The sequence below is a fragment of the Hemitrygon akajei genome, chromosome 18 (genome assembly GCF_048418815.1).
Source record: "Hemitrygon akajei chromosome 18, sHemAka1.3, whole genome shotgun sequence".
Lineage (NCBI taxonomy): Eukaryota > Metazoa > Chordata > Chondrichthyes > Myliobatiformes > Dasyatidae > Hemitrygon > Hemitrygon akajei.
The window spans coordinates 21,026,071-21,041,592 of NC_133141.1; the positions used below are offsets into that span (position 1 = coordinate 21,026,071).

The 15,522-nt window shown below is 37.9% G+C and overlaps 1 protein-coding gene across 5 annotated transcripts in view; it reads right to left on the reverse strand.

The window, feature by feature from the left end:
- Window positions 1–15,522, reverse strand: part of LOC140741175 (sodium channel protein type 8 subunit alpha-like) — a 234,428-nt gene that overhangs the window by 147,462 nt on the left and 71,444 nt on the right. For 3 of the 5 annotated variants that reach the window (XM_073071042.1, XM_073071044.1, XM_073071041.1), the window contains exons 7-8: window positions 10,511–10,602; window positions 335–562 (exon numbers count right to left, since the gene is read on the reverse strand). In XM_073071042.1, the coding sequence (XP_072927143.1) occupies window positions 335–562; window positions 10,511–10,602 (320 nt within the window). Of the gene's footprint in view, window positions 1–334; window positions 563–10,510; window positions 10,603–10,705; window positions 10,798–15,522 lie in introns of all 5 variants that reach the window. The other 2 variants (XM_073071045.1, XM_073071043.1) reach the window with 1 other exon arrangement.

The window sequence follows — 15,522 nt, forward strand, 5'->3', positions numbered from 1 at the left end:
ATACTGCAGAATAATTTAACAGGAAAGTCAGAAGGGAAATGGCTTCAAGAGAAGCTGGATCTTCTGAATAAGGGTCAACATGTTGGGACTGGTTTCTTTCTCTTGTATAAATTTTTGATTTTAACAAATCATCTGAAATTTAGCACTCAACCCAAGGAATATTGAGCACAACACAGACCACTCATTCTATGCTACTACACAATGAGACACCAACAGTCTTGTTTACCGTGAAGGAAAACATCAATAATCATTTATGACATTAAACCACCTGAAAGTATGAAAACAGTACGCTCAAGTAAATCAATCATGTACATTAAAACCATAAAATGCTTACTGTCATTCATAATGTACTCATTATAGTCAAACAGTCTTGTTCCATTTTCATCTGTGGCATTAAGATATGCTGGATCAGGTGGCCAAATGACACATTTTTGCCTTAAGTTGCCCATGAACAACTGGAGTCCAATAAGGGCAAAAACACTTAGGCAAAATACAGTCAAAATCATTACATCAGAAAGTTTCTTTACAGACTGGATTAGAGCACCGACAATGGTCTTCAAACCTGTAAAAAGAAATAGACCATTATAGGTGTACCTTTAATTATCATTAATTTTTCTCCCTCATAAGAAACTAAAAGAGCATTCCACAAATAATCCATGCAGAAAGCAAGCAATGTTGCGCAAATCATGTCAATGGATTTAATAATGTTTGAACTCAAAACAGAAAAGGTTTGTTGAAAAGCTTGTGGCAAAGACATTTTAATGGTTATTAGCAACTGACTATTTTGGTTTAAACTTGCTAGCACAGCTTGCAATAACATCAATAGTTCACAGCAAGGCAAATGCAACATTTGTCTACAAGATTGGGCATTTTATGAGGGGTTTTGTATCCAATTCTTTCAGAGAATAGACCACAGCTCAATTCTGCCCATAATTTGCAATAACCAAACATTGCACATCAACAAATCGTGGGACACTTAAACTCTGTCACCAGTTTCTCTCACTGAAGGGACAAATCCATGGGCGTTATATAGATTTAATTGTGAACCAGTCCATGTACATACCTTGAATGGATATCCATGTTACACTGAATTTGATAGTCAAGGGCTCATTTTGTACAAATATCTTAGCAATAGGACACTTTCCTAAGGTGAGACTTAAATATAGTGTTGATGCACAGTAGTAACATCTTTGTGGTTAATTGTGGCATACTTGGCCTTGGAATAGAAAGGTAACTGAGATCAAGAGCTCTGCTCCCCTGTATTAAGGTAGGACAAGATGGTTCATCTATAAAATCTTGTGTAGAGGTTGCCCAATATAGCAAACTGAATTGGGAAGATACAAATCCTCTATTCCTGAGCTGTTAAGACTTCTACAACAGCTCAGTTGTCCCAAAAGAACCTGTTTACCACATCAAATATTGATTCAAAACTCAAATTACACTACATCTAAAGTTTAAACATTTTCAAATTGGTTGATAAAAATGTAATTAACTTAATATTAAAACTGAAGTGAAGTTGGACAAGTATGCTCATTTTAATTCATTCATGTTGATCAATATTCAACTCACACCCGATATTAATATTTCACAGTAAGTGGACAATGGCAAGCAGACTAACTGACCTGCCAGAATACAATTATGGATTATTAACACAATATGGAAAGATATATGGAGGCAGGATCTGACTTTGTGATTATTAATTACTAAAATTATGACCTACTGATATACAATTGTGATGTCTAATGAGAAATTAAAGCTTACAATTATTTATCCACTGAAAGGTCTACTATTTTATCAATACTATTAGAACTTTTGTTTCTCCAAGCACACATTAACTGTTCAAATCTATAATTCCCTTGTTGAGTTTTTAAGTGTGCAGACATAAGTGTAATCAAGAGCTGGGCTTTGATAGCATTCATAAAAAAGCAAAATCAGACATTTTCCTCTATTTATGACAAAAAAATCCTTTGCTCTTTTAACGTCTGCCCTTTGATACCTCAGAAGTGATATTTCCCCACGTGAGACTGGATTACAAGTGGCAAAGGGCCCTTGGGCCAGAAAAATCATAGTAACCCCATCACTGTCTTTGTTTATAGCCACAAGAAAGGCAATTTCTTATCAGGAGTTATGAAGCAGCAAGACCCCGAGCTGATGTACCATCCTATCCTAGAGGTGGGGGGGAGGGTGCTTATGCCAATTAACATCAGCTATCATGGACAAACATGGGAGCAGTGCTGGAATCTCTAGTTTGTGCAGTTACTTACTGGCCAGTGAGGTATTAAGGATATTTTAATACATTGGTACTGATAAAACTTTTAGCAAAGTTGATTAGCGCTCGGTAACCCGAAGGCCAATTTTGATGATAATTTCATAGTTTGCTCAAATACACGTGTTAAATCCAGAGAACACCGAAGATGTCAACCCAGCCCTCGGAATCACAGAGTTAAATCGCTGATTACTTATTTGGCTTTGGCCAGGGTCTGCATTACAGATTGCATCCCCTTCCATGTTAAATATATTCACAGTCAAATATTTAATGCCACACTGCCCTTAAATTTTCAGGATTTAAAATAAAGCAGATCAAAAACAGTAAACAATTAAACCCCAAAGTCACCAAAAGCGCTCATTGAAAGCAAAATTTAAGCTTAAGTAAATTAAAGTCCCCAAGAAAATAATTTCAAAAATATAGGAACAAAAAAAAGAGTGAACATGTTACAGCATCTAATCTGTGTTTATTAGCACCAAATTATTTTTCACCATTCAGGAGGAAAAGATTTGCAGATCAAAATTACATTAGGGTTAGGGTTTGATATTATTTGATATTATTGTAGGAATGATTAATGAGTTCAGACCAAATAAACAGATTTAACCCCTCTGTTAGAATGGTGAAGAGGGTAATCTGGAGCAAGCACAGTGGTTTTCATACAACAACATCCACTATAATTTGCATCCTGCGAAACGTATTTCCTGTGAATGGAAATAAAATGCTCATTTTGATCTCAACAACACCACAAATGAATATTCTTGGCAGCACATTCAGGAAATTAAATAATCAAGTCCCTCCAGCACTCTCACTGACAGACTGAGTCACTTTATTCAGTGGTGAGAACATATCGTGCGCACCTAATTGAAGGCATCTTTAAAAAATTTGATCTGTGACAATTTCACCAAATAATTTATTCATTATATTAGTCAACTAAATCACCAGTAAAGGGACATAATTGGAAGCAGAAGCAACAACAAAACATTAATAAACTGTTCTGTGTTGCAACATAATGATATCCATCTCCCTCTGCCACATACGACTCTTGTATATTTAAAACTTCAATCTAATAAATCAGCAACCTCAGTGTTTCCAAGAGATGCAGATGCCACGGAAGTTACAGAATAATACAAGTTCTGGCCTCTGAGCTTTCTCAAAGACATTGAGAATTAAAGCAATTGAAGCAGTTACAAACCATTATTTCGCTATTTGATCGAATGGAATTGATCAATTTGGTCCAGATATAAATGAAAATACTACAGTATAATTTTTTTTACTCAACATAAATTGGTTATTTTATAAACATTTCAATTATATTAAGTAAACAATTGAACCAGCAAAAGATGCCAAAGTCAGTATGTCCTTATGATTCAGGGGTACAAGACTATACTCATTAAGGCTTGGCGGTGGCTAGATAAAAGGCAAAGTGTGGAGCAAGATTTTTTTCTAAAATATACAAAGTGGCAAGTACCTGGAATGGGTTAGTTACCAAGGGCAACAGTGGAAGCAGCATTTTGGAGGAGTTGAAGAGGCTTTTAGATAGACACATGAATACAAAGGGAATAGGATTTAGATGATACACATTCAGAGAATATTTAATATAAATTGGATTCAAGATCGACACTGTTTAGGGTCAAATGGCCTGTCCAGTGCTGTACTCTTCTAGATTTATGCTATGACCACAGTATTCACGCCAGAAATTCCAACTTTCCCCAAGTAATGCTGCATGGCCATCAGTTGAATTTATAAGATGACTGAGGAGTTTTTCCAATTACTCACGTCCATGTGAAAGGTCATTTCCCAGGCATTAGGAAGTGTCCAAGGGACCAAACCAATAAAATTTTGAAATCAGGTTTAAGATCTTGTTAGGGTCCATACCCTGTTCCATGTATTGGATTCAGGCAACCACCCGCAAGAAGTCATAGCAGTATTCACACACAAATCTGTGCTACATTCCCTTAAAACTTTTGCTCACACTGACAGATTCATCAGTGACAGCAGGACCTGTTGTCCACTTGCTAATGAGACCTAACCCAGGCAAGTGGGTCAAAACAGGATCAAATGGATAAGGAAGAACAGGTTGATGTGCTGTCCTGAAAATTGTTGTTCCAAAACAGAAACTCTGACCCTCCACTGCACCCTTACCCTAGTGTTAAGATTTGCTATACAATGATAAGTAACAAAGTTCACTGAATGTCCATGTTTTACAGTACTGTGCCAAAGTCTTAGGCACGTGTAAAAAATTTTTGTAAAGTGAAGTTGCTTTCAAAATAATAAAATGAAAAGTTTCTAAATATCAAAAAAACTATAAAAAGCAGTACACAGTAAAAAAAAAACTAAATCAAATCAATATTTGGTGTGAGCACCCTTTGCCTTTAAAACTGCATCAATTCTCTTGGTTACACTGTCATGCAGTTTTATCAGAAAATCGGCTGGTAGGTTGGAGAACTTGCCACAGTTCTGCACACTTTGGCTGTCTCGCTTGTCTCCCAGGTAATCCTGGACAGCCTCGAAGGTGTTGAGATCAGGGCTCTGTAATGGCTATACCATCTGAGACCATATGAAAAACCTAGGGTGTCTAAGACTTTTGCACTGTAAATGCAAATTCAATGTAAGGGTATCAAGAAGCAGATCTCATGACTTTGATTCATAAACTTGGTCAAAAAGATGCTTTGCAAGAGCAATAGGGTGTTTTACAGTCAGAAGAATGCACACACTGCTCAGTTGCCAACAGGACCAGAAAGGATAGTGCAGCAAAGGTTACTTGGCTGGGCACTATAGTCTTGGGGGTCATTGGAAGTGCTTCTCTTCCAAACGGCACCTCAAATCCCACATGGGCCTCAGCTGCCTTCTGCACTCAGCAGGAGAGGGAACAATGCTAAGCAGGGATATTCCCCCACATTGGTCACCTTCTGCTCCCCATGGTAAGCTAATGGAACGTGGGCTCCAGGTCTCCTTGCTGCTCCTCTTCCAACACTGGCATTATCTTCTGTAAGATTGTGTAGAACACAGTAAATTATTCACATTTGTTTCCTGAATTGAGTTGCGAGACTAAAGCAGACAAGGAGAAGTGTGCTATTGAGATATCCGTATTGTTTTGCACTATTATTCTGACAGCATGGTACCCTCTCATCTCCAAATTCACCCCACAGTATACGAGAAATTCCCGCCAATGCAGAATCCCTCAGAATGAGAAGGGCATGTGCATTTTCCAGAAATACAGCATTAGCAGAGCTAACAGAATTTTCATTTACTGAAAAGATTGGCCATTTCAGACAGAGAAGACATTTTTCCTCCCTCAGTGTTCAAGGTAGAGGTAGATACATACTTGATAAGGTACTAAAAGCCAGATGGGAATGCAGGGAGATGGTAGCAATTAGATCAGCCACAGTCTGTCAAATGGAGAAAGCTTGAGGGGTCAAGTGATTGCTTGCTCCTTGACTTGTATGTTGAAATGCACTATTAAGAAGTTCTTCAGATAATCTACATTGGCCTACATGTTAGAGTTGACAAGATGACCAAAGTCACTAATGGGAGAACATAGTGGCATACAATTGCATTCCCAGATAAAGGGTAATTCCGGTAAACCCCAAAATCTCATCCAGACTCGCCGACTTAGCTAATAAAAAAAACAAATGGATGAGATGTACCCCAGGCAAATGTGGGAAGCGAGGGAGGAGATTGCTGAGCCCCTGGTGATGAGCTTTGCATCATCAATGGGGATGGGAGAAGTACCAGAGCACTGGAATGCTGAAAATGGTGTTCCTTTGTTCAAGAAAGGGAGTAGAGATAACCCAGCAAATTACAGACCAGTGCCCACCCAGCTAGTCCCAGTTTCCTGTATTCCACCCATATCACTAGCCACTAACCCTCCATGTACCTATCCCACTGCTCTTGTACCTGCCTCAACCACTTCCTCTGGCAGCTCGTTCCACATACTCCCCACCCTCTGTAAAAATGTTGCCCCTCAGATCCCTTTTAAATCTTTCTCCTCTCACCCTAAATCGATGAACCCTAGTTTTGGACTCCCGTACCCTGGGGGAAAAGTCTGTTACTGTCAACCTAATCTATACTTTCCATCTTATCAAGATCTCTTATAATTTTAAAGATTTCTGTAAATAGTAATCCCTCATTCTGCTATGCCTCAATCCTAGCCAACCTCTCCCTATAATTCAGATTATAGGCCCTCTAGGCCTGGTAACATCTTTTCTGCACTCTCTCCAGTTTAACCACATCTTTGATCTCACTTTCTAGATTTTGTAGAATTTTAGAAATCTTAAATCAAATCTCTCCTCAGTTTCCTTCAGACAAAGACAACAATCCCAGCCTAGACACAGCATCCTCAGGGATATAATTTTTTTAAGTGCTGACAGTTTCCTTGTAAATCTCCTCTCATTCTCTCTGCTGCTATCACATCCTTCCTGCAGTAGTACAACCAGAATTAGACAATGTCCTCTGGCCTTTACACTGTATTGGCTTTACTCCCTTTCTTTTGTGCTCTTTGCTTCTGCTGATAAAAGCACGCCACAAGTCTTCACGACCACTGTCCTTCCGGAGTTTGCGGATGCGTTTTTAGAACTCCTTCTGCTCCTCCCATCATTTATCAAGTATCTGCTTGCCTTCCTCAACTTTCTCAGATGCATCATTCATACTTATCCCGAGTGAATTCCATTTATCAGTTTTGTGTCCATCTAACCAGTCAGAGTTGAATTGGATGGAAAAAGGCCCTTTGACCCATATGCTAAGGAAATCCCATTTAAGCCAATTCAAGTTTATCTCACTCTCAGCACTCAGCCCATATCCCTTTATACGCTTGTCATCCATATATCTGTCCACATTTTAAATGTACCTGCTTCAGCCACTTCCTCTAGTAGCTGGATCAATATTTCCACCACACACTGTATATAAAAAAAGTTGCCTTTCAGATTCTTAAGCCTTTCACCTGTAACTTTAAAACTCTGTTCCCTCATTTTTAATTCTCCAACCCTGGGGAAAAAGGAACCACTAACCCAATCTATGCCCCTCAATTTTATATACTTCTGCATGTCTATCAATATGCAGCTGTGACTTAGAACTTAGGTTTTGCTGTCAATCACAATACCAATTTTAATTTTTTCTGCAAATCTCTTAAATGTAGAATATACATTTTAGCCCCAAATCATCTCTTGCTTAACCATAAAATGGGTCCTAAAATTGCAAAACCACTCCTGCCACTAAAATTCCCATTTGCTTCCCATCACTTGGCCTGCTTTTGAATCTAACATCATTTTCTCATGGTTCCATAAGCTTTCACCTTGTCAATGCAAACTACAAGTGTTTTTAAAACACTCATCAGCACTGTTACTTTGTCAAAACAAAAAACAAGTCAGTTGGGCACAGCATTTCCTCAAGAAATTCACATTGACCAACTTTGAGCAATTTGTCTTTCTTCAAGTTCTCCAAATTATGCAACCCATCAATCTCCCACCCCTGATCAACCTTTCCATAATCAAGTTCAATATCTATAAATCACAGCCCTTTCTGTAAAGACAAAATGTAAAAGTATTCATTTGAAGTTTACATGTCTCTATATTCTGTCTTACTATTTTGAGCTCCAAATCAGCCCCAATTTTCCTTCCATAAGACAGAGGAACAGAATTAGGCCATTTCTTGCTCTGCCATTCCATCACGGCTGATTTATTATCCCTCTCAAACCTGTTCTCCTGTCTTCTCCCCGTAACCATTGACATCCCTACTAACCAAGAATCTATCAAACTCCACTTTAAAGGCACCCAATGACTTGACCCCCACAGCATCTGTGACAATAAATTCCACAGATTTACCACCCCCTGGCTAAAGAACTTCTTTTTCTTCTTCCAAAACTTCTTTCTATTTTTGTATTTATAGAATATCTTAAGATTTTCTTGGCTTTTACCTAAATATCTTCTGTCCATCGTCTTCCACATTTCCTTTTTAAGTTTCATCCTGAATCTTCTATACTCCAGCAGAAGACCTTCTGCAACACTATATTTCTATCATGAATATCCCTTTATGCTCAACATTGCAATGTGTAAAACTGGGAGCTCCCCTTTTCTTTTACCCTGTTCTGAACTGTCACTTTGAAACAGATAAATTCTAGCAGCTACTCCCAGTCCACTATGCTAAATCATATCTCAGACTCATTAAACTTAATTCGATTTCGAGTTTCAACTCCAGATGTGACAATAAGGTACTAAATGCAACTCTCTTCTTTTGGTTACCATGCCCTGCAAGAAACACTGAAACAAACACATCTTGGATTCAACCTGAGTTCTCACTGAAATGCACAAAACTGAGAGTGTTTGCCAGAGCCAGGAGGTCAGTCTTAAACTACAGGACAGACCACTTTCGACCAGAATGAGGAGAAACTTCACTCAATGGATGGCAAGTCTGAAATTCACTAGCCAGGAGGCCTGTAGGAGACTCAGTTATTGGGTTCATTCAAAACTGTGTTCATTCAATTCGAAAATGTTAAAGTCAAAAGGGGAAAGTGCAGGAAGATGGTGTTCAGGTAGAAGATTAGCCATGATCACACTGAATTGTGGAGCAGTCTCAGTTGAAATGTCTACTCCTCATTATGTTCCTTGTTCTACTTAGAACTAGCAGGTAATTAAGAGATATTAGAATGTCTTTATTAAAAAAATACATGCAGCAGTGCTTACCTTTGATTTTAAATATTTAAAATTTTATATTCAAAGATTTGTCTGCCGTTCTTTTCCCTGCCCCCAAAGTCACAAGATAAATTTTAATAGATCATATCATTAGAGGCTAAAGAGTGTCATATTGACTACATGAATATAGCATTTTGCTGGTTCAATTGTCAAAAGTTTCAAGCAAACTGTCTGAACAAAGATTATAACAGCAGTTCACTTTGTGGAAGTTTATAATACACAAAATACAGATACATTTACTTGCTGCAGGAAAGCATTAAAATGCAACTGTGGCAGAGGTAGAATAGAACAGTTCAAAGTGCAAAGAACCCTTGAAGCATCACATAAGCAAGCAAATGGATGGCTTCAGAGGGAACACAAGCAAGTTACATTTATATCTCATGCATTGCTTAAACGCCAAGGCTGAATCAAGAATTTTATATCAAAAAATTAACCCCATGGAAACCTTTGTCAAAATTGTCCAAATCTGAATGCCAATGTGAAAGCAATTTTGGGCCATCTTATCATATTTAATAGAAAATTGTACTGTGTGTGTGGAAGCACGAATGTATTTGATCTCTCTGCCATGAAGGTAAATGCAATTTTATCAGGAAGATATGAATTGCAACCACTTATCACAGGAAATCATTGTAATCGTTCTAACGTTGATCAAACAGGTACTAGCAGTGTAGAAAACACAAGGTGTGTGTTTAACTGGGGGAAGATAAGAGCAGGCATTGATGAGATCTTTTACTTTTGATACTAAAGTAAATTATACAGCAATTCTAATTCAAAATTCATTCCCTGGTTATGCCTTACACAGATTAAAGGAATTTTATTTTCTTCATGTGAAAACTATTACAATTACAACGTTACTGCTACTGATTAGGGCTTTGTTCACAAGATAAACAGGATAGGAACAGGCCATTCTTGAATCCTATTCTTAACTGGACTTCCTACTTCAGGAACTTCTTGCCCTGTTAACTGTTGAATCACTGTGTAAAGATTCAGGGAGATAGGAAAGAAAAGATACTTGCATTGAGATATTAATGGTTAAAATGCAATATTTGTAGAATTTTCATTCTTCCGCCCCTCCCCCCCCAATTTTCTCCTCCCCTCCTATCTGGAGTATAGCTCTTGCACAGAAACTAATTACTTTTGTGTCCAACTGTCCAGTTTCTCCGCCAGTGTAAAACACAAGATTGTAAGATTTGACATTCTATTCACCAGAGGGGCAATGCTTCAAATTTTAACATCTGGAAAAGTTGGGATACTGGAGCCTCTGGATGGTCTCAAACAGTTTTTCCAGACTTGGTTCAAAGCACTGAAATAAAACATCATTCCATGGGCATATTATTGGATAGAAAGTTTAAAATCATTGATTCTTCCTAACAAAATATTCATGTGCATCTTCTGCGAAATCAAGCAGCAAGAGACTTAATTTAAGAAAACAAGTGGTCAAAATTATAATGGTTTTCAAAAGCAAGTGAGCTGATGAGTTTATCATGCAACAGGTGTGTTAACAGATATTTGTACCAGAAAGGGAAAAGTCAGCCTTCGTGTTTAAATTAGCTCTCACCTGGAATGACTGAAATAGTTTTCAAAGCTCGGAGAACTCTGAATGTTCTCAACGCTGAGACATTGCCAAGGTCCACAAACTCTGTCACATATCTGCAATAAGGGAAGGTCACACACAAACACAATGACAAGACACAAAACAACTAGAGGTACACGGGGCCTACTCAACACCTAACACCAATCATGGACTTCTTACCTGGAATTACAGAAATAGTTTTCAAAGCTCTCAATACTCTGAAAGTGCGAAGAGCTGAAACATTGCCTAGGTTTACAAATTCTGTTACATACCTGCAGAATTAAATCACAGTTATTTGTGGTTATATTTTAACCCTTTGAGTACCTTGGTAACATTTCGCACCAGAGCAGAGCTATTTAAAAATATTGAATAATAATTTAAAATATTTCGTCACGGACACACTTTGTTCATGGTTTGGTCAATTCACTAGGCAGTGTCAAATCACTGACCCATCTATATTTAAAGTAAACTTCAAATGCACTCTTTGATCTTTAAAGTATTTATTTTAAAAAAAATCAATTCTTTTTCCACAAAGAACATTTGCCAAGATTTTTAACCCATAGTTTCCTCACATCAGTTTCCTGACAATAGATTTGCCTTCATGTGCTATGTTAATGCAACCCAAATCCAGCTTTGGCATCGTTGCTGCATCCATTGAACAGCTTCAGCCCAGATGGATCCAATGGCTACTTCCTGCTGCAGCATCAAGTTTTTACAATTATAATGATCTCAAGCCTCCAAACTCAAACTGACTCACTGATTCTGGCCAACACCTTTTACACCCATGATTTAAATATTTAATGCCCATCTTTCCTTTTTAAGGAATAAAAAGAAGCCAGGCTCTGAGGTAATTATGATCATGTGCCAAACTTATTCTTTTGATGATTTCAAATTTCAAAACAACCAAATGCAGTCTATACCATAGCCTGTTCTTGTTCTTAGGCCCTTAGCTCCCAGTGGAGCATAAACCATTGATGACCTCCTGACTCCATAGCTTGTCAGATGAATTTTATTCAGTTGAGATGGTGGCATGCATTTTGTTTTCTTTTAAGAGTACAGCTACAAAGGTCTGAAACCAAAAGTGAAATTAAAAAGTATTTGAAACACTTAGAATGTGTGATGAAATCTTATTTAAATCTGAATACATGAAGTTTAACTGTTATAATTTAAAATCTCTCTTAAAGCTCTGCCCTGTTGAAAATAAATTAACTAACATAAAATGCAATAGATCAGTAATCATTCAGTATGGTTAACAATAAGAATTTCCATACTGCAATTTTCTTGTCCAAAATCCACTTTTGTTTACGGGGCTTGGCAGCCGAGCCTACAGTTGGAAAAATTAGCGTGTTATTCTTGGATTCCCTCAGATCAGAATTGGGTCATTAACATTATAATCTGGCAACTACCAAAACACCTACATTGTTATTGAGATATAGAAGTCAAAGCTAATCAGGCTTCATTTGAATTTTCACATATTGCGATCTGTGCTAGTCTTCGGCTCTGTTTCCAATGATCTAGAACATGCCTGGCTCCAGCTTTCTCAAGCAGCTCAAAGTTGCAACTTGGCCTTGACAATGTTCAAAAAGTTCAAAATTCAAAGTAAATTTATTATCAAAGTACTTGTATGTCACCATATACTACCCTGCGATTCATTTTCTTGCAGGCATTCACTGTAGAACAAAGAAATACAATAGAATCAATGAAAGACTACACAAAAAGACAAACAACCAATGCCCAAAAGACAAACTGTGCAATTACAAATAATGATAATAACAAAAAATAAATACGAAGAACACAAGTTGTAGAGTCCTTGAAAGTGAGTCCATTGGTTGTGGAATCAATTCAGAGGTGAGGTGAAGTGACGGGAATAAAGTTATTCTTGCTGGCTCAGAAGCTGGTACAATCTTTCTCGATGACAGCAGTGAGAAGAGGGCAAGGCTTGAATGACATGGGTCTTTGATAATGGATACTGCTTTCTTGTGCCAGCACTCTGCGTAGATGTGCTCTACGGTGGGGAGGGCCTTTCCTGTGATGGACTGGGTTGTATCCACTACTTTTTTGTAAGCCTTTCTGTTTTTTTTGGCTTTGGTGTTTCCAAATGGGGACATTTATCCAAAAGTTCTGTCTTCCTTCTTCTTATATTACAGAAAGCCATCTTGGCAATCCCTTTAAAGTTCTTTCTCTGCAATGATTCTTAGCACATCCCCATTGCCCCTTTATATAACTATTCCTGATATGTTTTAGTCCAAACTGCTTTTTGACAAAAGTTGCCTAAAGAAATGTATTGAATTTCTTAACTTCAACCTACTGAACGCCAAATGCCTTTAATTCTGAAAACAGCACTGAAAAATAAATTTCACATGGTTCAAAAAATTTATAACTTGGAGCTCCTACAGGGAGGATAGCTTTTTGCACTCGCTTCAATATACTGAAAGAAGTTTTCACCTTGATGTTTACTGGATATAGCTCTAGAAACAGAAGAAGCCCTAATTCAGTTTGGATCACCATTTGCTGTTAAAGGAAAACATTTTGGAAACATCCCTACAAGGGTCATTAATTGACAGAGTGAAAAGGTCTCACCAACTCAACAAAATGTCTGCTGAGAGCATTGAAACAAACTAGGAACAAAGTAAACGGGGAAGCACGGAACCACACAAGAGCTAGAAAGTTGAAGGAACCCAATAGTAATCGTGTGTCACTGACCAAGAAAAAGAATTAAATGACTGATTTTCAGTAATTTAAGCCCAATATTTCCTTTTGGCCTGAGGACTCCAACTTCTTTCATCATAATACCCCATTCCTCAGCTTAATGTTTACATTTTAATATATTTCAAAATCAGGTTTATTATTATTGATGTATGTCATGACGTTTGTTGTTTTGTGGCAGCAGTACAGTGCAATGCATAAAAATTGATAAAAGTTACAATAAGAAATAAAATGAATAAATTAGTGCAAAAGAGGATTAGTGAGATAATGTTTATGGACCATTTAGAAATCTGATGACAGAGGGGAAGAAGCTGTTCCTAAAATGTTGAGTGTGTGTCTTCAGCATCCTGAGCCTTCTTCCTGATGGTAACAATCAGAAGAGAGCATGTCACAAAGAGGGCACAGTGAGGGTCCTTAATAACGGATGCTGCCTTCTTGAGGCATCTCCTTTTCATGATGTCCTCATTACTCTTCACCTTAAGAAATCATTGCCAAAAGATGTTAATCACACAAAGTTGCTTTGCAAAATGCATCCACCGAACTGAAAACTGTTGAGGTTGAGAACAAAACACATGGCCCCTTGGAGTCGTAACGAAAGCCACATCAAGTTTTGGTTTAGAAATTGCTCCACACATTCCCCTGTACAAAACTATACTGGAAGTGACATCGCCAGTTTCAGTACTGTGTTCCTGATTGATGCACTGTGTGTTCTTGCATAGCAGCTACAATTACTGAAGCCAGCAACTTCAGGGGCATACCAAAAGCAATACTTGTTCCTGAGTATGGAAAGCCAAGGAGCTGAGCAACAAAGTATACAGTCGAGTCATTAATTTGGGGGTGGGGGATGGGGAGAGAAGGGAGTAGAAGAGGGGTCCAGAGGAACCAGAACAGGCTGATGAAAAAGTGTCCAGAGAAGACATTCTTTGTGGGTGGGGCCATGGAGACACTCCTTGCAAGATGTGGGTAGGGAGGTCTTTACAAGGAGATGACTGCTGTCTTCAAGCGCCTTTACGAAACCCTCTTGCCCGCTCTGGCTGCCCCTCTGGATTAAAGAGGAAATAGGTGAAGTCTTATTGCCACAACTATGGAGAAGTGATTTGGGTGACACCCGCCCCCCTCCCAAAAGGTGGCAACGAGCAGCAAACTGTGAGATGTCGCAGAGAGAAGCACCACTTGAGATCCAGATGCCAGGAAGCTGAGTGAATCCATGATCGTATCCTCCAGAAGGCAAAATGGGCAATGATTGTATTTGTAGTCACAAGAGTTTGGAGATCTTAGCAAGGACTTTGATTTTGTTGCATTTTGAGCATTACACTATAACTAGCCTATTTTCTCAGACCAGGAAGGTTGAAAATCTCTGCGGGACTGCTATCAATGTCATTTGGAGGATTTTTTTTTAAAGAAAGTTAGATGACAACTTTCCTGAACAGGTAAGGCAATCTGAAATGCTTGCAGATTGCTTTTTTTTCCTAGGATAATTTGATTTCCACCAGTACACCACCACATTATATTTGTATAATCAAATCTCTATAGCTCTACATAATAATGACATCAGCTTATGTGGTCCACAAATTTTTAAAAATCTCATTAAACTTGCTGTTACAACTCAAGTTACAACTCCTCTCACCCCGCACCCCCCCCCCCCCCCAACTATATTTATCCAGGTGCAGCCAGTCTCCTGCTATACTGCATCAGAAGCCTTTAATAAATTCTAATCTTACTGACACCGCTAATACATTCTACCCAATTGCTACTTTATTCATTAAATAATAAATAAGCTAACTAATAAATAGGGGGAAACCACTTTTTAAATAATGCTATTTACATTGTAAATGCAAGCTGGTACTTATGTATCCACATTTTATTCAATATCTGTACTTTAACCTCTAAATGTTATGTAATTCTTTTTAAGTATTGAATGTTTTTGCATATATCACTCTGACCAACACACCACAGTAAATTTCTAATAGATATAAATATATATGGTGAATAAAGGTGATCCCTGAAATCAGACACAAAAGCATATTCTCACTGGAAATAGCACTGAGAGGAAAGCTTTTCTTGCATTTTCTTTCTGACTCAGTAGTGACCAACTGCTGTAACGCTTCTTTATAAAGTCAGTGCAAGTTAGTAAAATGTCTATTATATTCTAGATATTATAATCACACATTTTCAACAGAAATGCATCATTCCATTTGTTATAGATATGTCACTGGGCTGAAAGGAATCCTACACCAGAGCTCATTTACAGTCTTAACCAGCTGCCTATGCTTTGATGGCATTCTATGTCA